This window comes from Theropithecus gelada, chromosome 2 (assembly GCF_003255815.1).
Source record: "Theropithecus gelada isolate Dixy chromosome 2, Tgel_1.0, whole genome shotgun sequence".
Lineage (NCBI taxonomy): Eukaryota > Metazoa > Chordata > Mammalia > Primates > Cercopithecidae > Theropithecus > Theropithecus gelada.
In genome coordinates this window covers 123,286,244-123,308,875 of record NC_037669.1, presented here as the reverse complement: position 1 = coordinate 123,308,875, position 22,632 = coordinate 123,286,244, and the positions used below count along the sequence as shown (strand labels likewise).

Sequence of the window (22,632 nt, the reverse complement as noted above, 5' to 3'; positions counted from 1 at the left end):
ACTCCTCCCCCAGTCCCAGGCAGCAGAGCTCATAGCAGTAAGTGACTCCTTCCTTCTCCTTCAGGATAGGAAGGCAACAAGTAAAGGCAACAGGAGCGTGTCTTTTATCTTGTATACCAGCTCAGTCACAATAGGATAAGGCAACAGGCAGAGTCCTGAGACCTCATTCCAGGCCCTACCTCCTGGACGACATTTCTAGACATACCCAGGGCCAAAAGGGAGCCCACTGGCCTGAAGGGAAGGATCCAATCCGGGCAGGATTCATTGTCTGCTGACTAAAGAGCACTCGGGCCCTGAATAACCAACAGCGATACCCAGGTAGTACGCTGTAGGCCTTGGTTGAGACTCAGACATACTGATTTCAGGTGAAACCCAGCAAATTCCTGGCTCACTGTGGTGACTATGATGAGAGACTCCTGCTTGAGAAAAGCAAAAGGAAACATAAAAGGGATGTTGTCTTATATCTTAGGTACCAGTTTGGATCTTGAGGTCCCCAAGTCCAGGACTAGGCTTTTGGACAACATTTCTAGACCTGTCCTGGCCCAGAGAGGAGCCCATTGCCCTGAAGAGAGAAGCTCAGGCTCGGCAGCAATCACCACAGGCTGACTGAAGAGCCCTTGGGTTTTAAGTGAACATCAACAGTGGCCTAGCAGAACTCCCCATGTGCCAGTGACCACAGAGAGAGGCTTCTCTGCCTGTAGAAAGGAGAGAGAAGAGTGGGAAGGACTTTGTCTTGTGCCTTCAGTGCCAGCTTAGCCACAGTAGGAAAGAACACCAGGTAGATTTCTAAGGTTTTTGACTCTTAATTCCTGGCCCCCAGACCGCATCTCCAGACCATCTGGGGCCTGGGGAACTCACCACACTGAATGGAAGGACATAAATCTGGCTGGCTTCACTACCTGCTGATTGTAGAGCCACAGGACCTTGAGTGAACACAGGCGTTAGCCAGGCTGCGGTTACAGCAGGCCTTGGGTCATACCCAGTGCTGTGTTAGCTTTAGGTCTGACCCAGTGCAATTCCAGAGGTGGTGGCAACACGGATGTAACCCCTCCCCCCAGCTTCAGGAAGTTCAGCAAAGAGAGACCGAAAGAAACTGCATTTGTTCAGGAGAAAGTAAGGAAAGAGAACAAGACCCTCTGCCTGGAAATCCAGAGAATTCTTCTGGATCTTAGTCAACCCCACCAAGGCGGTGGTATCTCTACGATACTGGAAGAACCACAGCATTATTGAGCTTGGGGCCCAAGTCCCTTCGAACGCTTAGAAAGTCTTCCCAAGAAAGATGGGCAAAAACAAGCCCAGACAGCAACGACTACAATAAATACCTAACTCTTCAATGACCAGACACCAACAAACATCCAGAAGCATCAAGACCATCCAGAAAAACATGACCTCACCAAACAGACTAAATAAGGCACCAGGGACCAATCATGGAGAAATACAGATATGTGACTTTTCAGACAGAGAATTCAAAATGACTGTGCTGAGGAAACACAATGAAATTCAAGATAACACAGAGAAAGAATTCAGAATACTATCAAATTTAACAAAGAGACTGAAATTATTTTGTAAAATCAAGCAGAAATTCTAGAACTGGAAAATGCAACTGACATACTGAAGAATGCATCAGCCTCTTAATAGCAGAATGTATCAAGTGAAAGAAACAATTAGTGAGCTTGAAGACAGGCTATTGAAAATGCACAGAGGAGACAAAAGTAAAAATAAGAAACACTCCTACAAGATCTAGAAAACAGTCTCAAAATGGTGAACTTAAGAGTTACTGGCATTAAAGAGAAGGTAGAAAAAGAGATAAGGGTAGAAAGTTTATTCAAAGTGATAATAACAGAGAACTTCCCAAACCTAGAGAAAGATATCAATATCTAAGTACAAGAAGGTTACAGAACACCAAGAAGATTTAACTTAAAGAACACTGTGTCAAGGGATTTAATAATCAAACCTCCAAAGGTCAAGGATAAAGGATCCGAAAAGCAGCAAGAGAAAATAAACAAATAACATACGATGGAGCTCCAATTTGTCTGGCGGAATACTTTTCAGTGGAAACCCTACAGGCCATGAGCGAGTAGTATGATATATTTAAAATGCTGAAGGAAAAAATTTTTATCCTAGAATACTCAACAAAAATATCCTTCAAACATGAAGAAGAAATAAAGACTTTCCCAAACAAATGAAAGCTGAAAGATTTCATCAACACCAGCCTGTCCTAGAAGAAATAACAAAGGGAGTTCTTCGATCTGAAAGAAAAGGACATTCATGAGCAATAAAAAATCTTCTGAAAGTACAAAACTCACTGGTAACAGTAAGCACACAAACACAGAATACTATAATACTGTAATTGTGGTATGCATACTACTCTTAAGTAGAAAGACTAGTGATGAACCAATCAAAAATAATAACTATAACAACTGTTCAAGACAAACAGTAAAATAAGACATAAAGAGAAACAAAAGTTAAAAAACGAGAGGGATGATGTATAGAGATTTTATTAGTTTTCTTTTTATTTTTGTGATCAGTGATAAGCTGACATCAGTTTGAAATAATAGGTAATAAGACAGTGTTTGCAAGCCTTATGATAACCTCAAAAAAAATACAATGTATACACCAAAAATAAAAAGCAAAAAATTAAAACATACCACCAGAGAAAACCACCTTCACTAAAAGAAAGACAGAAAGGAAGGAAAGAAGGAAGAGAAGACCACAAAACAACCAGAAAACAAATAACAAAATGGCAGGGGTAAGTCCTTACTTATCAATAATAGCATTGAATGTGAATGCACTAAACTAATCAAAAGAAAAAGATTGGTAAATGGATTAAAAAATAGGAACAACCTGGTTGCCTACGAGAAACACATTCCACATATAAAAACACCTGAACTAAAAATAAAGAGACGAAAAAAGATATTCCATGCAAATGGAAACAAAAAGAAGAGTAGGAGGAGCTGTATTTGTATCAGACAAAACAGATTTCAAGACAAATATAAGGAGACAAGGTCATTATATAATGATAAAGGAGTCAATTCAGTTAAGAGGATACGATAATTGTAAATATATATGCACCCAATGCTGGTGTACCCATAAATATAAGGCAAATATAATTAGAGCTAAATGGAGAGACTGAGCAAAATACAATAACAACTGGAGACGTCACCATGCAACTTTCAGCATTGGACAGATCTTTCAGACAGAAAATCAACAAAGAAACATCAGACTGAATCTGCACTATAGAACAAATGAACCTAATCAGAATATTCCATATAATAGCTGTAGAATACACATTCTTTTCCCCAGCATAAGGATCATTCTCAAGGACAGACCATATGTTAGGTCACAATACAAGTCTTAAAACATTCGACTAATATCAAACATCTTCTCTAAACGCAATCAAATAAAACTAGAAACCAATAACAAGAGAAAATTTTGAAACTATACAAACACAAGGAAATCAAACAATAGGCTTCTGAATTAACCGTGGATAAATAAAAAACTTAAGAAAGAAAACGAAAAATTTCTTGAAACAAATAACAGAAACACAACATACCGAAACCTATGGGATACAGTGAACGCAGTACTAAGAGGGAAGTTTATAGCTGTAAGTGCCTACATCGAAAAAGAACAAACACTTCAAATAACATGCATCTTAAACAACTAGAAAAGAGCAAACCAAACCCAAAATTAGTAGAGGAAAAGAAACAATAAAGATCAGAGATAAATGAAATTGAAACAAAGAAAATACAAAGTATCAATGAAACAAAAACTTGGTTTTTTGAAAAGATAATCAAAATTGACACAACTTTAAACCAACTAAGAAAAAAAGAAGACCCAAATAAATAAAATCAGAGATGAAAAGGCAGACATTACAACTGATACCACAGAAACTCAAAGGATCATCAGTGGCTACTATGAGCCACAGTATGGCAATAAATTGAAAAATTTAGAGGAAATGGATAAATTCCCAGACATATACCACCTATCAAGACTGAACCAGGAAGAAATCCATAACCTAAACAGGCCAATAACCAGAAACAAAATCAAAGCTGTAATAAAAACATCACCCAGAAAAGAAAAGCCCAGGATTCAATGGCTTCACTGCTGAATTCTGCCAAACACTTGAGGAACCAATACCAATCCTACTCAAACTATTCCAAAAAAACAGAGGAGGAGGGAATACTTCCAAACTCATTTTACAAAGCCAGTATTACCCTGATACCAAATCCAGGCAAAGACACATCGAAAAAGGAAAACTACAGGCCAATATCTCTGATAAATAAATCCTCAACAAAATACTAACAAACCAAATTCAACAATACATTAGAAAGATAATTAATCATAACCAAGGAGATTTATTCCAGGATGCAAGGATGGTTCAATATATGCAAATCAATCAGTGTGATACATCTTATCAATAGAATGAAGGATAAAAATCATATGATCATTTCAGCTGATGCTGAAAAAGCATATGATACAATTCAACATCCTTCATGATAAAAACTCTCAAAAAAGCCTTTCCTCTAAGATCTGGTAAACGACAAGGATGCCTACTGTCACCATTGTTATTCAACACAGTACTGGAAGTCCCAGCTAGAGCAGCTGTACAAGATAAAGAAATAAAGGGTATCCAAATTGGAAAGGGAAGAAGTCAAATTATCCTTGTTTGTAGATGATATGATCTTATATTTGGAGAAACCTAAAGACTCACCAGGAAATTATTAGAACTGATAAATTAAGTAAAGTTGCAGAATACAAAATCAACATATAAAAACCAGCAGCATTTCTATATGCCAACAGTGAACAATCTGAAAAAGAAATTTAAAAAAGTAATCCCATTTACATTAGCCACAAATAAAATTAAATACCAAGGAATTAACTTAACCAAGGAACTAAAAGACCTTTACAATGAAAACAATAAAACATTGATGAAGGCAATTGGATACAAAAGCTATGTTAATGGATTGGAAGAATCAATATTGTTAAAATGCCCATAGTACTCAAAGCAATCTACAGATTCAGTGTAATCCTTAGCAAAATACCAATGACATTCTTCACAGAAATAGAAAAAACAATCCTAAAATTTATATAGAACCACAAGAGACCCAGAATAGCCAAAAAGAATGAAACTGGAAGAGTCACATTACCTGACTTCAAATTATACTACAGAGCTATAGTAGCCAAAACACCATCTACTGGCAAAAAAAAAAAAACAGACCAATGGAACAGAATAGTGAACCCGGACACAAATGCACATGCCTACAATGAACTCAGTAACAACAAAGGTTCCAAGAACATACACTGGAGAAAAGAGTCTCTTTAATAAACGGTGCACAGAAAACTGGATATTCCTATGTAGAAGAACGAAAAGTAGATCCTCATCTCTTGCCATATATAAAAATCAAATCAAAATGGATTAAAGATTCAAAACTAAATCATCGAACTATGAAACAACTGCAAGAAAACATTCACAAAACTCTCCAGAACAACAGTGTTGGTAAAAATTTCTTACATAATACCCCACATGCACAGGCAACCAAAGGAAACATGGACAAACAGGACCACATCAAGTTAAAAAGCTCTGCAGAGCAAAGGAAACAATCAGCAAAGCGAAGAGACAACCCACAGAATGGGAGAAAATTGCAAACTGTCATTCTAACAAGGGATTAATAACCTCCATCTATAAAGAACTCAAACAACTGTAGAGGAAAAAAAAAATCTAATAACGCAATTTTAAAAATGGGTTAAAGATCTGAATAGACATTCCTCAAAAGAAGACATACAAATGACAAACATGCATATGAAAAGGTGCTCAAGATCACAGACCATCAGAGAAATGAAAAATCAAACCTATAATGAGATATCACCTCATCCCAATTAAAATGGCTTCTTTAACCAAAAGACAAGGAATAACAAATTGCTGGTAAGGATGTGGAGAAAGGAAAATCCTGTTATAGTGTTGGCTGGAATGTAAATTAGTATAACCACTATGGAGGACAGCTTGGAGATTCCTCAAAAAACTAAAAACAGAGGTACCATATGATCCTCTGGTACCAGCAATCCCAATGCTGGGGATTTTCCGTCTTTCCAAAAGAAGGAAAATCAGTATGTAGAAGAGATTTATACACTTCCATGTTTGCTGCAGCACTGTTCACAGCAGCAAAGATTTTGAAACAACCTAAGTGTCCATAGAGATAAAATGTGGTACACATACACAATGGAGAACTAACTATTCAGCCATAGAAAAGAATGAGATCCTGTCATCTGTAACAACATGGATGGAACCAAGGTCCTTTTGTCAAGTGAAATAAGCCAGGCACAGAAAGACAAACTTCACAGGTTCTCATTTACTTGTGGAAGCTAAAAAATAAAATAATTAAACTCATGGAGAGAGAGAGATGGATGGTTACCAGTGGCTGAAGAGGATAGTGGGGGTGGAGCGGAAGTGAGGATGGTTAATAGGCACTAAAAAATAGGAATAATGAATAAGATCTACTACTGACAGCACAACAGGGTTACAATAGTCAACACTAACTTAATTGTACATTGTAAAATAACTAAAAGAGTATAATTGGATGGCTTGTTATATAAAAAATAAATACTTGAGGGGATGGATAACCCATTTACCATCATGTGATTATTACGCATTGTATGCCTGTTTCAAAGTATCTCACGTACTCCATAAATACATACACCTACTATGTACCCACAAAAATGTTAAAAATTTTAAAAATAATAAAAATAAAATTTTATCTTCTAAAAAAAAGTAGGTAGGTAAGGTTGGAGAGGTATTCCCAGGTTTTACTTGATAACTAGGAAAAATTAAGAGTTCCATATCTGCCAAGAAATGGCAGAAATAGCTGATTCAGATGCTTCTGAATGGAAACATATTACTTACACAGAAGCATACTTTTGTGTAATTTATTAGTAAACAAACATATAAACCTTTGGTGACCTAAAGTTCATATTTAGTTGCAAAATTGTTTATTTTTTAAAACATAACATATATTGCTTGAGAAAACAATTCCTCTAAATGGTCTTAGGAAAAGAAAACACAAGCCTTATTTTTTCGTGGAATCAAAAACTGAACCACCATTCTCTCCTTCCCGATATATAAAGAATCACTACAAAACAACAGTTACATGAGAACCTGATATGACATGAAATGAGGTTTCCAGAAATCCATTATTCCATAATGCAATCAGGGGACCTATTTCACAGTATATTTACAACACATGCAATAAACTTGGACTCTGAACTCCGCAGCAGCTGATTAAACAAGAAGCCTACTTCTTTTCAGCTGTCCTGGCATAGCTTTATTAAGTCTAACAAACATCAAGCTTCCAGAATGCCATAAATAACTCTGGCTTACAAGCTGTAGTAACAGTACTAAAATTTCCCCAGGTGTAAACATGTCCTACTGGCTAGAAATCCTTTAAAAGATGACTTCTAGACTACCATTGTAGCTATCATGGACCTAAAGTTAAGGTGAGAAGGAGTAATCATTTTAACTCTTATAATACACTGTAGACAAGATTTAGTGAATCATTTAGCTTCAGAGTAAAACAGTCATCCTTACTATGGTACAATTTTGCAGATTAATTTGACAACTACTTTCACTTTTAAATCTGCACAGCACAGAAAAAGCCAAACTAAAATATAATTTCCCTATTAAATATATAGAGAAATTCATGGGTAAACTACAGTTAAACACTAATGTTTAACTGATTAGGTATCTTATTTATATGTTAACAAACTAAAACACCAAATAATAATGCCAGTATTTCATTCTTTTTTAACCAACACTTCATATTTGAAGGAACAATAAATATTTTACTCCACTCCCAATTCAAGCCCTAGTTTTCATCTCTATATCAAAGAGGAAACCCTAATAAGTACCATCCGTATTTCTAAAACCCTGTATTTCTGAACATGCTTTTGAATACGACATAAATAATTTTTTTAAAAGCTTGACACCATGATGTCAATGTTAGGTCAGTAAATTCAATTTGAGAATTATGCAGGAAAAATACCACTCAAATTGTTAGAACAAAAAGTTTTTCTAATTTATCTTCATTCACTAGAGGATTAAACTGAAGATATGCAACGTAAATTTCCCTCCATTCAAGCAAAGTCTCAAAATACCAGATAAATACAGAAAATTCTTCCACACAACTTTGCCCAATAACTTATCAACTCAGACACACAGACATGAAAACAGAGTATCTCTGAGTGGAACTGTGATAATGGTTCCTGGAATAACTGAGAAGGTCAAATTAAAGTGTTACCAAGATAGGTTACTCGCCAGCTTATAGGATCTGTCTCCTTATCAAATTTCTAGAGCAAGAATAATTTAAAAATTTACTTGCTTAAATATCTGTGTTTCCAAATAGATTCTTGAGAACATGCACGCAGCCTTTTTCACACCTCTAGACCCTAACAGAAGTATTCAGCAAACAAATGGCTGGCATTCAGTAAGTATTTACTAAACAGAACTAAAGCCACTTGCTTCTAACAATAGCTCCTTGAAATGAATGGGTAAGTATCATAACAAAAATGGTGAAATTAATTACTGGTGTTGGCTACAGCTGCCAAAGATGGAGATAACCACACCTAAAAAGTCTCCAATGCTACCATGGTGGCAGTATAACAGGAGGTTTTTCAAAAGATGCTTTTTTTTTTTTTTTTTTTTTTCTGAGATGGAGTTTAGCTTTTGTTGCCTAGGCTGGAGTGCAATGGCGCGATCTCGGCTCACAACAACCTCCACCGCCCAAGTTCGAGCGATTCGATTCTTCTGCCTCAGCCTCCCGAGTAGCTGGGATTACAGGCATGCACTACCACACCCGGCTAATTTTGTATTTTTGGTAGAGACGGGGTTTCTCCATGTTGAAGCTGGTCTCAAACTCCTGAGCTCAGGTGATCCACACGCCTCAGCCTCCCAAAGTGCTGGGATTACAGGCATGAGCCACTGTGCCAGGCCTAAAAGATGTTTCTTCCTTGATAACAACACTCCTAAATTTCTCAACCCCTTTGTGGCTAGGTTTGGCCATTAGACTTAAGTTCTTGACAAAAAAATTAAGTGGAAGTCTTGTGTAGGCTTTTCAAACGGCTACTTGAAGGAAGCAAACTCAGTTAAAAGCAGGGCCCCACTCTCTGCCCCACTTTTTCCCCTTCCAGGCAACAACTTAGGATGTGATGGGTGGCTCTTCAGCAGCTATCTTGTATGCTGAGGTGACCTTGATTGACAATGGAAGCCAAACACTAGGATGGTAGAGCAGAAGATAAGAACTTGAGTTTCTTATACTGAGTCATAATAATACTAGCCCTGGACCACTTGCTTTCAGAATCTTTTATGTGACAGAAATAAATTTTTACTCAAGTCACCATTTTGTCCATTTTTCTATGGTTGTCAAACCTAACATTACTTGAGAGACCGTGTTTAAAAATTTAAAATGTTGACTGAATTGGCAACTAAGTCTGTGGCTTTCATGGCAACGAATGTAAATGGATCACTCTCTACTGCCCCTAAGACTTAAGATTATAGAATACAACAACTGTAATCAAATCCAATAATGTGGAAAAAAATGGTTTTGAAATGCAGAATCTTACTATAATGAAAGTATTTTACAAAGAGAGATGAAAATTCATTGGAAATGGGTGAGAGCATATAGACTATAACAGTAACAATAAGCTTAATGGTACTAAAGGCAAATTAGATTAATAAAATAGCAAAAAATTATTAAAATTTTAAAAGGCTGAAGCCACTGAATTTGAAGTCTGGAAATATTGATTTCAGTTACAGGTAATTTTAGGAAAATAATTTCATATATCAAGGCCTTAGTTCCCCATTATAGAAAAGGAATTAAATAATCTCTAAGAAAATTTCAGTTCCAGAATTCTCTACATACCTTAGCATGTTAATATTAATTTAAAAGAAAACACCAAAATACATCGATATTAAGTCTAAGACAATTCTTCAAATTAAAAAGCAACTACATCTTTTCCAGATACAAAGCAATGATATCTTCCAAATACTGGTTTAAAAAGTTTTGTCACCACTGACAATATCTTATTCAGATCTTTGTGCCTGCTATTCTGGCTACCTAGAACGGACTTACCTCCAACTCTTCAACTAACTACATTTATCTCTTTTAGATATCTTTCAGATCTTAGGATATATGTTTCTTCTTGAGTGAGGCCTGTCCTGACCCCTAGAGTAGGTCCCATCTATTTTCTTTCTTAACATACTCTGCTTTTAAACTTCATAGTACTTCATCACCACTGTTCATTCATATAATTATTTGTGTTCTTTTATTAAATGTTTCTTTCCCATTATAGCATAATATCCAGAGGGAAGAGGCATTTCTGTTTGGCTTTGTTTTCACTACTTTTTTGCCCTGATACAATGCCTAACACACAGATAAGAGTTAATTCATGCTAGTATTTCTTATACAAAAGAACAAGCAAATGAATAAATAAAGCGGGCATTAAAGAATTGCAGAGTTCATGCAAGAAAATGTTTACCCAACTCACCTCATTAAACACAGGATACATGACTGCATAGAGGGGCATAGAAACCATGGATGTGGTCTCAGCTTCATTCTTCATCTCTTCCATTGTCATCCTCATTCAAAAGCCAACTACAGTTGAAAAAGCAGTGCTAAAATGCAGAGGAATCTTCATTCACTGCAATATTTCTTCTCTTTTTTGGTGATAAAAGAATTGGACACAAAACACACTGATCTGGTGAAAGGGAAGAAAGAACAGAGATTTACTATATTAAGGGGAAACAACAAATATCAACAATTTTCCTTTCCAAATTACGGAGTTCCTTCCTACCTTACGAAAAGCTATTTTTTAATACATTCTACTTGTGAAAGCAAACCTAGTTGGCAAGAAATTTATCTTTTCCTCCAAAGACTCAATAACTGCCCTTTCCTAGTGATTTAAGACACTGCTTAACTTGAACTCAAGAGAGTTCTCTATGAAGCGCCATGGAATAATTATGCATGTCATGCCACCATATACAATCTAAGAGACCATATCAATAAGATACATATTTATAACATTTATACACAATATAAAATTATAATTAGGAAATGCATGATGTGTAAGTGTGTGCAGAAAAACAAATTAAAGAATCAATAAAGAAGAAAGAACTAGGGTGTTTTAACATTTGTATTAAAACCTTTTTGCTATTTGTTTATTGATTCTGTCACCTGAAAATAACACAAATATAACAAGCATCAAATATTTCAGACAAACATAAAATTGAAAAAAATTTTACCAAATGTGATCCACTTGGTAAAATACCTACTACTTAACTGTGCCAGTGATACCTTTTGGTATTTAGAAGAACTATGGAAATTGCTGTCCAAATCTGGCACGAAAACTGAGAAAGAAGAAAAACCCGGAGAGGTTGGTAGTTTGGGATTAAAATCAAGAATTCAACAATAAAAGATATTTTGCCTTGAGATGTTAAGGAAATATGTTAGTTTTTAAAGAGAATACAACTATTTATTTCCTTTGCTATGGTTAAAAAAAAAAAAAAAACAGATCCTAATCGTAAAGTGAATGAGTGACAGCAGTGACACACCTATATTAAACAAAAAGCAATTTTTTTGTTTAATTTCTACTACTTGTAAAGCATTTTCACAGCACAAAACATTTTGCACATATATTTAGTCCTATAATAACCTGCTTTAAAAAAGACTGCAATTCTAATTTTACAAGTGTAAAAGCAGGCTCAAAGATAATAAATAACTTGCCCAAGATCACACAAGTAGAGACCCAAGACTTGATCCCAGGACTCTGAATATAGATCTGATACTGTCATATACCAAAACCAAATTTGAAGTGGAAATAAAGAACCCCACGTCATCTATTCAAGAAAAGTACCCAGAAGTTATAATTCACTAAACATATTTAGAGTATGTTTAGCACCACTAGGTATGAAATGTAGTTCCTAATCATTAAAAATTGATCTGTGCCAGAATGTGTAAGACCTAACGAGACTGAAAGATACAATCAAAGGCCTGCAGTGACGCTTCAAAAAGCTCCAATAACCTGTTCCATTTGAAAGCTGCTTAGTATTCTACCATATCACTACCAGTGAAACGGAACTCAACACCTACGGAAACTGTTTAGTCCCGTTTCTGACAGTTTTCTAAACATCAAAGTTTTCCTGTTTCTCACCTGAAACCTACTCCATGATTTCACAGAACAAAAAGAGCAAAAGGCGAATTCCTAAATTTCATTCTATGAAAGAGAATACCATTACCTGATTATATAACTCATTTAAGTAGATGGCTTTGGTCATAGCAAGACGAAGAGAATGGAGGAAGAATAACAACAAGGAAAATTAAGAGACTTAGTGTACCTATGTCAGAAATAAACAAGACCAAAATCATAAGCAAAAAGAAGTAGATAAATACCAATTGTGGCCCTACTGTTCCTATTTAACTACTTAATGTCACTTGGTAATCTGCTCCACTTCAAAATAAATTGGGAAAACTTCATAATAAAAAAAACCTGGAGAAAAGGAGGACGGCTAAAATGCAGTGATATCAGTCAAAATGAAAAGGACAGAATGAATGCAGAATATAGACAGCAGCAAAGGCATGGTATCATCAATGAAAAACGAAGAAATGGCAAAACAAAACCAAGAACAGACCTTGAGGAGCTCTCTCATTGTGTGACAGAAAAAAAAATTATTTATTTAATAAATATTTCATTGGTTACAGAGGTATGATATCAAATATAGAGCAGTGAACAAGACAAGACAGTCTCTGGCCCCATAAAACATGTTTTATAAAAGGCAAGTCAGAAAACATACAATTGTGATGCACACACAAGGGAGAAGTCAAGCTGCTATATCGCTATGAGAGAACTGGAGAAAACCAGCATCACAAAAAAAGTTTCAAGGAGAAGAAGGTAGCCAAAAGTTTTAAATGCTACTGAGTACGGAAAAAAGCATTTGATTTCTTGATGAGGTTAAAGAGATAACCTTCAAAGAGCAGAGTACTTATATACTGGGGTGAGAACTCCCTGCAGGGGCTAAGAGAGTGAGCTGGTAAGAAAGGAGTCTAAGCTTTCAAGAATCTCGGTATAAAGGAGGTGAAATACTTATAAGAAAAGTAAGCACAATGGAATTACTTTTGTGTTTTACTCTTTTGAACACATACGCATATAACTGCAGATGTAGAGGCTGCCAGAGGTAAAGGGATAAGGTAAGTGGCTAGAGTCACTTTCAGAATTACTGCTGACATCTCTACCTACCTATCCCCAATAAACCTACTCAAATACTTAATTTTTACCTTTTGTAAATACTGGCATTTAATTTTTTTTTTTTTTTTTTTGGAGACGGAGTCTCCCTTTGTCGCCCAGGCTGGAGTGCAGTGGCCGGATCTCAGCTCACTGCAAGCTCCTCCTCCCGAGTTTACGCCATTCTCCTGTCTCAGCCTCCCAAGTAGCTGGGACTACAGGTGCCCGCTACCTCGCCCAGCTAGTTTTTTGTATTTTTTAGTAGAGAAGGGGTTTCACCGTGTTAGCCAGGATGGTCTCGATCTCCTGATCTCGTGATCCGCCCGTCTAATATTTTTAAAACTCGTGTTTAATAATTAGTCTCTTCTCTAAAACTAACTTTACATTACTAGCAGTGCTTATTTGTCAACAAAAGGAACAGTATTTTGGCAACATCATGGGCTACATAAGTGGCTGGCCTACGGCATACATGCCATCTTTTAATACTGTTCTTATGAAAAATGCTCCAAAGTACCAATTTAAAACTCAACTTTTCAGAACACACATTAACAATGGGGGCTACTCACAGTTTCAGTAGCATTTACATGAGATTAAAAATCATCAATTCCAATACGACTTTTTAAATATTGAATTACTGTCAATTTCAACTTCAAGTTAAAATATGCCTTTGTCATTCCTTCCACATGCTTCTTCATTTGAAATAGTTCAAAGGACAACGTGCAATTACTCCACGCAACAAAGAGCCTGCTATGGAAACAGCAAAGGTCAGCTGAGCTGAGTGAGGTCTGAGGCCCCCTTTGACAAGGTGCCTTCCCTTTAGTATGAGTGTGAGCACGTCCCAGCAGCTGGGTAGCACATTAACAGAATTTCAGCCCTCTAAGGTATATTATTTTCTGAAGTAGGTGCTGTTTATGCACATACAGAAAACTGAAGATCACTGACTACAAATCCCACATCTGAAAACGCCTTAAAAAGTTATTTCATCCATTCCACTATCTACAGTAGAAACCAAAGTCCAAAAAGGGTGTAGTGACTTGCTCCTGGTCACAACTTCTAGCTCATAATTAAATAAATAATAAAAATTTAATGTTGGTATGATAGCATCATAGCAAGAACTTTATGACTGACATTTCAAATGTACTGCTTTGAGGGGAAATTTCAGTTCAAAGTAAGCTTTGTGTACTGTTAGCATCCACAGAATAAAAACCAAGAACCAGAAATGTTGATAAGAACTTAGACAAAAGGCATACTTTAAAACACATTTTTCTTCAAAAACACCCATTGTGATATCGGGATATCAACATAGAGTATAAGCAATCTTCTCATTTATAATTTCCCACTCATTTTCTTAAATATTCAAACTAGCACTGATAGTTTTCAACAGAAGATAATCAGCTTTAAATATCTTCCTGAGCTAAAGATAATTATCACTTGCTTAGAGTAAGAAGCCCAAAAACATAGGTATTCGCCATTCCACTGCCAAACTCTTAAATTTCTGGTGTTTCTGCCCTCCCTAACCAACTCGAGTCTGCTCATTTAAAGAGCTACACACGGGTGTATCTCAGGGCTCAGAATCAGTATTTCCTGAAACTGCCTTACTTTACTCCATCTGGGACTTGAGATAAGTCTAGAGCCAAAGCTATTTACTACCAAATGAAAGGAGTGGACCAACAGAAGCTCTTGGTACTGGTATAGGCACTTCTTGGTTAGAAAAACAGCTTTTTAAGTAATTCTACACTTAAAATGTTTGTAGGCAGGCAGGTCTTATTGTCTTGTTTTTCTCTCTAGTAAAATCCAGTACTCAGTCCTCTCAGTTGGCCCTAAATTCTTACAATTCCTGTAATTTCTCTCTCTAAAAAGGGAAAGATTGATTGACATGTATGCTGGATCTCCAACAAAATGTGCATGAACATTCAGTTAAGAGAAGTGTGTTCATTCTAGCAGTGAGCAGAATCCTGTGTTTATGTTCTCAAAGTGTGTTTCTTCTTCCCAATAGAGACATTACAGTCAGCAAAGCAGGCACATAACAGACACTTAATGTTTGCTGAGTGACCAAATTCATGAGTTAAGAGATGGACAATTTATAAATTGAATCAGTCTTGCTAATACTTTTCAAATAGCATGCCTAGCAAAATAAAAACAAACACAAAAATCAAATTAATTCTATTAACAAAGCTTGGACCCAGCCACATTATCACTGGACCCAAAATTCAGTGATAATAAGATTTCATTGTTGTTATCAGCTATACTTTCCAAAGTAATTTCATGGGAATTTTTTTAAGACAAATTTTTTTTAAGCATCAGATCATTAAAAATTATTTACAAATTCTAGTAAGGAAGTCCTCCCCAAGAGTTGGTTGACCCAGGGTTTCAAATAACTGACAATTCCTTGCTTTCTTTCAGTAACTTAACATACATACTCATCAGCTGGGCATGGTGACTCATGCCTGTAACCCTAGTACTTTGGGATGCCAAGGCGGGTGAATCACCTGAGGTCAGGAGTTCAAGACCAGCCTGGCCAATATGGTGAAACCCCATCTCCACTAAAAATACAGAAATTAGCTGGGCTTGTTGGTGGGCTTCTGTAGTCCCAGCTATTCGGGAGGCTGAGGCAAGGGAATTGCTTGAACCTGGGAGGCAGAGGTTGCAGTTAGTCGAGATTATGCCACTGCACTCCAGCCTAGGCAACAGAGCAAGATGCCGTCCCAAAACAAACAAACAAAAGTAACATACTCATCAAGCTCTTACAGAAAATGGAAATATACAAAGACTGTATAGATCACAGGCTGGCCATTTAACACAGTTGGGCGGGGTTAACATTTGCTGACACAGTTCACATACCTTTTTAGGATTTTCTCATGCCAAAACGCTGTTAGTCACTTCCAAACAAGAGACCAAGATTTAGAGGAGAAAGCTAGGAAAAAGGGAGGCAGAGGAATAGGGTAAGTCAGTGATCCTACTATAGAGTAAAATGAGCTTGATATCTTAAGGATATACCTACATTTCTCTTCTTGACCTGCAAATTACATCTTCTATAATTCAATGTCTTCCATTTCCAGTTTTCTTAATAAAGTTAAGTGGAACTTAACCTCCTTGAACATACACTACTGTCAGTTTAGTAATTATATAATTTTACACTTAGGGACATCTAGAAGCAATCTCTTGTTAATGATAAGTGTATATAGCACTTTACCACTGTATTGTTTATATATATGCTTTAAAAATATCAAATGGACAATTTATGCAGAAAGATACAAGGAAAAAGCATAAGCATTTAAAGACTCAAAGCATGGACTCAAATTCTGGTCCTGTCATTTATAAACTATCTTTGTCTCTGAACAATTCATTTCACCTCTCTATGCTTTAGTTTCTTCTTTAATATGTTTGACAGCTCTAGGGTACTTAGCAGCACAAGCTTGTGGATCTTCAACTTGGTGCTGCTGAGACTTCTAACTCAAAAAGTTAACTTTAAAAGTTAACTGCATCATGTCAAGTGTATGCACTTACATATTTTGTAGAATACTGTTTCTTTTTTTTGGGGGGGGGGGGACAGAGTTTCACTCTGTCGCCCAGGCTGTAGTGAAGTGGTGTACCTCCACCCACGTTCAAGCGATTCTCCTTCCTCAGCCTCCCGAGTAGTTGGGTAAATTATAGGCACCTGTCACCATGCCTGGCTATTTTGTATTTTTAGTAGAGACGTGGGTTTCACCATGTTGGTCAGTTTGGTTTCAAATTCCTGACCTCAGGTGATCCACCCACCTCAGTCTCCCAAAGTGCTGGGATTACAGGCATGAGCTACCGTGCCTGGCCAGAGTACTGTTTAATACAGAAATTTATAAAATGGGTAAGAAGTAACTTTTTCTACACATAGACAGTATACAGCAGGAGATAGTGCTCAGATTGGAAGAAAAAAACCTCAGTTTGAATTTTTGCTCAGCTGGATGCTATCATTTCAGTTTCATAAATCTTTATTTCTAAACTAGTGAGAATCAGAAATATTGAAGTACTCACTTCCCCAGGTTAAGAGTAATAAATGCATATTAGACACTTAATACAGTAGCTAACACACAATAACCATTCTATTCATATTGTTATTAATATTTTAGCCAAAATTATAGGGACCTGACATGGAATCGACTGCAACTAGGGTGAGGCAAACCAGATGCCTAGAACACAAAATTTTGCTCTGATTTGCACGACTTGGAGAGTTACTGCTTCTTCAAAGTTTGTACCCTAGGCACATTTCTTGCCTCACCCTAGTCCTCTCCCTGCATAACATACACAGTAAGACTCAAACACTAATATCACAATGTCATAAAGGCCACCTACATAGCATATTTTCAAAATCATTTTTCTCCCATTTGCCAAAATGGGTGCATAAATAAACTTAGTTTTGGCTTACATAAACTAATTTGGTCATCGGGGCATTTTAAAACTATTTGCCAAGTCAATGTTAAAATTACTTTTTCTAAATGTACATAGGTAAACTTAACAAAGGAAACCATGGTCCAGAAGCAGGTTGGGTAGCAGGCTGGGTTGCAGACTGAAATCAAGATTTGATCAAAGCCCTTGAGATAATTCATAAAAGGTGATAATCTATACAAGATAATCAAAAGTTGACAACAAAATCAAAGAGCTCATTACCTCTGAATTAGCTGATGGGAAATGGAAACAGTAACAAAATAGTAACAACTGGCTCCTTACAATACTTCAAAGCAACTTGTTCAGAAGGAAAAATATACATCTCTTTAGTTTTGACAATCCTCATTTTTTTTCCCTATGTCTAAATTTTTGGTAAATTCTGATCTGAGTAAAATTTAAATGAAAATACTTGTTGGGAGACAGGAAACAAATTTGTCGCCTTGAATATGTTTATCTTTTGCCCATAAAGTTCTCAATCTAGTGGTTCATGAATGATGATGCCTAGTTGAATAGTTGTTCGGTGTTTAATTGAGGTACATGTCTATTTTCCTTTCTGCTAATATTATTCCTTGTCTTAATTTCTCCAATATGATGTTAATTAAAGCTTTCCTTTAAAATCCCTTAGAAATCAAACTAAACTTAAATCCTCAGACTGTTCTTATGCCCTCTCTGCTTAAAGGTACAATTAAAGGAATCTGTACCACCCTGGGTCAGAGCTACTTGCTTTGTATCACTTATAATCTTAGATACCTAGAATTTAACTTAATGACTCCTAATGGCTTAAGATCTTCTGAAACATGCAACAGGTACTTTCATTACCTTTGCACCAAAAACATTGCTACAGGACACTCAAATGTTGATAAAAAGTATTAGCCCCAGACAATAAATAGCCTCTGCCTTATTTAACATTAGGTGCTAATGAGGCCAAGATTCTACCTTGATGATGCCATTTAACTTTACCTTTAGCTCCCAATTGATCTCAAATATAAATACTATTGCTTACAAGAAGAAATTAGGGTCAGAATAGTATCTGTTTTTACTGCATTTACAGTTCCTCCTGTAACCTTCACTTTGCAAAAGTGTGATTTATTTTTTAAGGAAGCATACCAAAAATAAGGTAGAACCTTGGAAATCTCTCAAATTTTGACAGTATTGCATAAATGCCAATTTTAATATGGATAAAGACAAAGAGAAAGATGTGCATTTCTCAAGTAAAAAAAAAAAAAAAAAAAAAAAACCAAAGGATTCCAAACGCTTTGGAATTAAATGGAAAAAAAAAAAAACAACAACAAAAAACCTTGCAACAATCTAAACTCGTATAGGGAGCAGTTGCTGTCTAGAGGCCAGGTCTGATTCATTTAACATTCCCAACAGGCTTTTGTTGTAGTAACCTTATATAAGTCTGAGGAGGCAGCCAGTGTGTAACATCTTAGGGTTTTGTCATTCCATAACTTCAATCTCAGTTGAATTCCAGTCTATCTTGAAGTAAGAGAGAATGACTGAATAAGACAGGGAGACCCATTTCAGTGCCAGGGACCAGATGGCAGTTAGACACACTATCATTTATTTTTCTATCAGCTGTAATCTAAAATTATAAAATGAACTGAGGCACATGGAAGTACTTACTATGTTAGAAAGACTAAATGTCCATACAATGGTCTTTCAACCCTTTCCCCTTGTATCTACTAAAGTATAAACTCCCTAAAGAGAAATTGTATCCATTTCTCTATTTCCTAGTATCCAACACACTATTCTGCATAGTCAGTCTAAGTCAGCAACAGTGTTAGTTGGAGATATGGTGATGAAAAGCTGAATAGCACATACCCTTGAGGGTATGGAGTTTTGCAGGGAAGACAGACAGTAAAGAAACACAGTGACATGTCACACTGCCACTTGGCTTTAACACTCCAGGGAGCATACCCGCTTCACACGATACTCCTACCCTATGCAAGTTCAACAGACATGGTGAACATTTGTTTGAAGAAAACAAACAAAAAATAACTTTATTAAAAATAACTACTGGAGTATATGGTAATTCCATTCCATATGCAAAAGTCCCAGAATGAGAGAGATAAGAAACATGGATCTGCCTCTCCCCCTACCAGACTGAGAGCCACAGTGAGCTCTCACGAAGAGCAGCTTGCCACACTGATTGTGACTCTTGTACTATAATATATGTATTTCTTTTTTCAATATGGTCTCTGAATAACAAGTCAAACACTTCACCTGGTACTCAAAAGAAATCTACTCCAATGCTAGAAAAAAACTGGCTGTGTTGAAGTTGTGTGCTACAACGTGTACTTCCTAATAGGTTTTTCAAAAGTTTGAATATTAAGTAATTTCTGCCTGCCACGCTGACCTTAGCATTTAAGACATAACTTCTCTGTAACTACAACTCTTAATGCTAATTTCTCTCCAACGCAGTTCAATCACTAACATCATTTTTACTTTAATGATGAAAAACATGGTCTCTTGAGTCAGCCAGCCTGGATTCAAATCCGAATTCCAAGCAATTTTTCCTGCAACCTTAAGCAAGTTCCTTAACCTCTCTGTACTTAACTTCCTCATTTAAAAATTGGAGGTAATAGTGCCTCTACCTCCAAGGGTTGTTGTAAGGATTATAAGAGATCCTGCAAAATGCTTAGCATGAGACCTGACAGTTACTTACTACTCAATAAAAGCTAGCTATTATACTAGGTTCCAGCTCATTCCAAAGAAGGTTTAAGGCAATTTCACAGGTAATATGCATTCAATAAGTAAATGAATCAAAAAGTCATTATTTAGACTAACCTCTGCTAAACTTATTCCCAAGGGACTGGCCTGACTATGTTAGTGACTACCACTTAACATGTTCCACTGCTGTTACCCAATAGTTCATAGCTTGTTAATAAAATTCTTTTCTTTTTCTTTTAACCCTATAGGCAACCTTGATTCTGTCAACTGTATAAGAATGAAACTGAATAGTGTAAAATCACCTCTGGGTGATTTTAAAAATGGTTATACATAGCCAAAAACGTAAGGGTGAGCTTGAAAAATAAGTGTAATGTAATACATTTAAGACACATTTAAATTTTGTAGCTTAAATGACAAAATTGAAATTTCCATCTTCATACAGACAAAAATGAACCACCAAACCACAATGTTTATCTTTCAGCACATAAATTATTTCTAATTGCTATAATAAATGTGCTTTAATTTTTGCATTGTGTTTGTGTGTGTGTGTCCCTAAAGCATAACCCTCTAACACCGCAGCTTACTAAAATATTTCAAATGCAATAACATAAATAACAATGACATTTAACTTCTAAACCACTTTTATAGTTTATATTATGGAAAAAAATTATTTATCGTGTAAGTGGCTTAAAATTCTTAGTAACCCCTACGATAATGACCTTAATTGTCCAACAACATATAAAAAGCAGTACTTCAGCTTCATCCTCCACATACTGGTTATGCTAGGTAAATATGAATATTTCATCCAAGATTCAAGTAACATCAACACTGACTTTCTAAAAAGTTTCGGATTTAGCAAAGACTTGTTTTTAATAATAAAATGGATAGTATTACTAAATTTTAAAGCCAAATATCAGCAATCTCTTTTTGACAATATCTTGTGGAAAAGTAAACTGGTAAATCCATGAAGGCATATAAGGCTACAATAACTCAGGACTATTGACCTTACTCTATGCCACACTGTGGTACAACAAATGACTGCGGAATTTGTTTTCAAGACCAAAACCTAACACGATTTATCACTAAAACTCAGTTTGCATGTTTTAAAAAATGATCTTTTTATGCTTAAGTCTCCAGGTTTAAAGCAAATAAGACTCACTTAAGTATTAGAAAAATTTTTAGGAATCCCAAAATATAAGTTCCTTTGAAACAAAAACTACTCAATTTTACAAAGCCACCTTGTCTAAATTAAGTGATATTAAAGGTATAATTCATAGGAAGATAGCAAAGTTAAAAAGCAAGAAACAAAACAAAAAAGCAAAGAAAAAGGAAGAATTATGGATTTTAGAATATGGAGACAGATCTGGATTCTAACCATGGTTCCAGTACCTACATTTTGGAAACTCTAGCAATTTAAACTTTTTTTAGTTTAATAAGTAAATTTACTTATTTTCTTGATGTCTACAGCTATAAAACAGCGTTAATAATACTACCTAGAGGAAATAAAGGTTTTTAGGGCAAAATGAGGTAACATTAGGGAAGAAGAGTCCATTAGAAGTTTCTTCCATGTCTGTATTTTGTCATAATGAACATCGCTTGCAAAAAGCAGGACAGTGATCTCTAAAATGCTGTGTTACACAGCAATTTTGCTGTAAATGAAAGTGATTCCTTTGTCATTTCCATCTAGAAAATCAAACCTGATTTCAGAGACCTCCAAAAAGAACAAACATTTTTCTACAATTTATATTAAAATTCTGTCAATGACTCCTTTTCATATAACCTAAATTGCCTAAGCATTATGGCTCATTTGAAAGTTCTTATATACTTCAATCCAGAAAGCATATCTGCTTTATTCATTTCTCTATTTCTGTCCCCAGAGAAGTGCCGGAAGCATTGTGCATGAATACACTCCTTCATTCATTCAGCAAATATTTACTGAACCCTTATATTGTGCCAGGTACTATGTAAGTAGTGGGGTAGGGTAACACATGACAAATGAGAGGGCCCTGCTCAGGAAGCTCATAGTCCAGTGAGGAGACAATATTTGTCAAATAAATACAGAAATAATTAAGTTTCTATTATCATAATGCCACAAAGGAGTACAGAGTATGGTGAATACATGGCGGGAACCTATTCTGGTTTTGGGAAGGAGGGCAAGGCTCCCCCGAGAAAGAATATTTAAATTGAGATATGAAAACTGACTATCAGGTAGCCACATTTAGGTAGGCCAAGGAGTGAGATGGAATATGCAATGGCCACCAAGTCAGGAAGGAG

At 35.9% G+C, this 22,632-nt stretch overlaps 1 protein-coding gene across 4 annotated transcripts in view; it reads right to left on the bottom strand.

Annotated features, from left to right (window-relative positions):
• Nucleotides 1-22,632, bottom strand: part of PDCD10 (programmed cell death 10) — a 51,896-nt gene that overhangs the window by 26,331 nt on the left and 2,933 nt on the right. For 2 of the 4 annotated variants that reach the window (XM_025377429.1, XM_025377427.1), the window contains exon 2: nt 10,534-10,743. In XM_025377429.1, coding sequence (XP_025233214.1) covers nt 10,534-10,629 — 96 coding nt within the window. In that variant the 5' untranslated portion in view covers nt 10,630-10,743. Of the gene's footprint in view, nt 1-10,533; nt 10,744-16,104; nt 16,178-21,379; nt 22,028-22,632 lie in introns of those variants that run through there. The other 2 variants (XM_025377426.1, XM_025377425.1) reach the window with 2 other exon arrangements.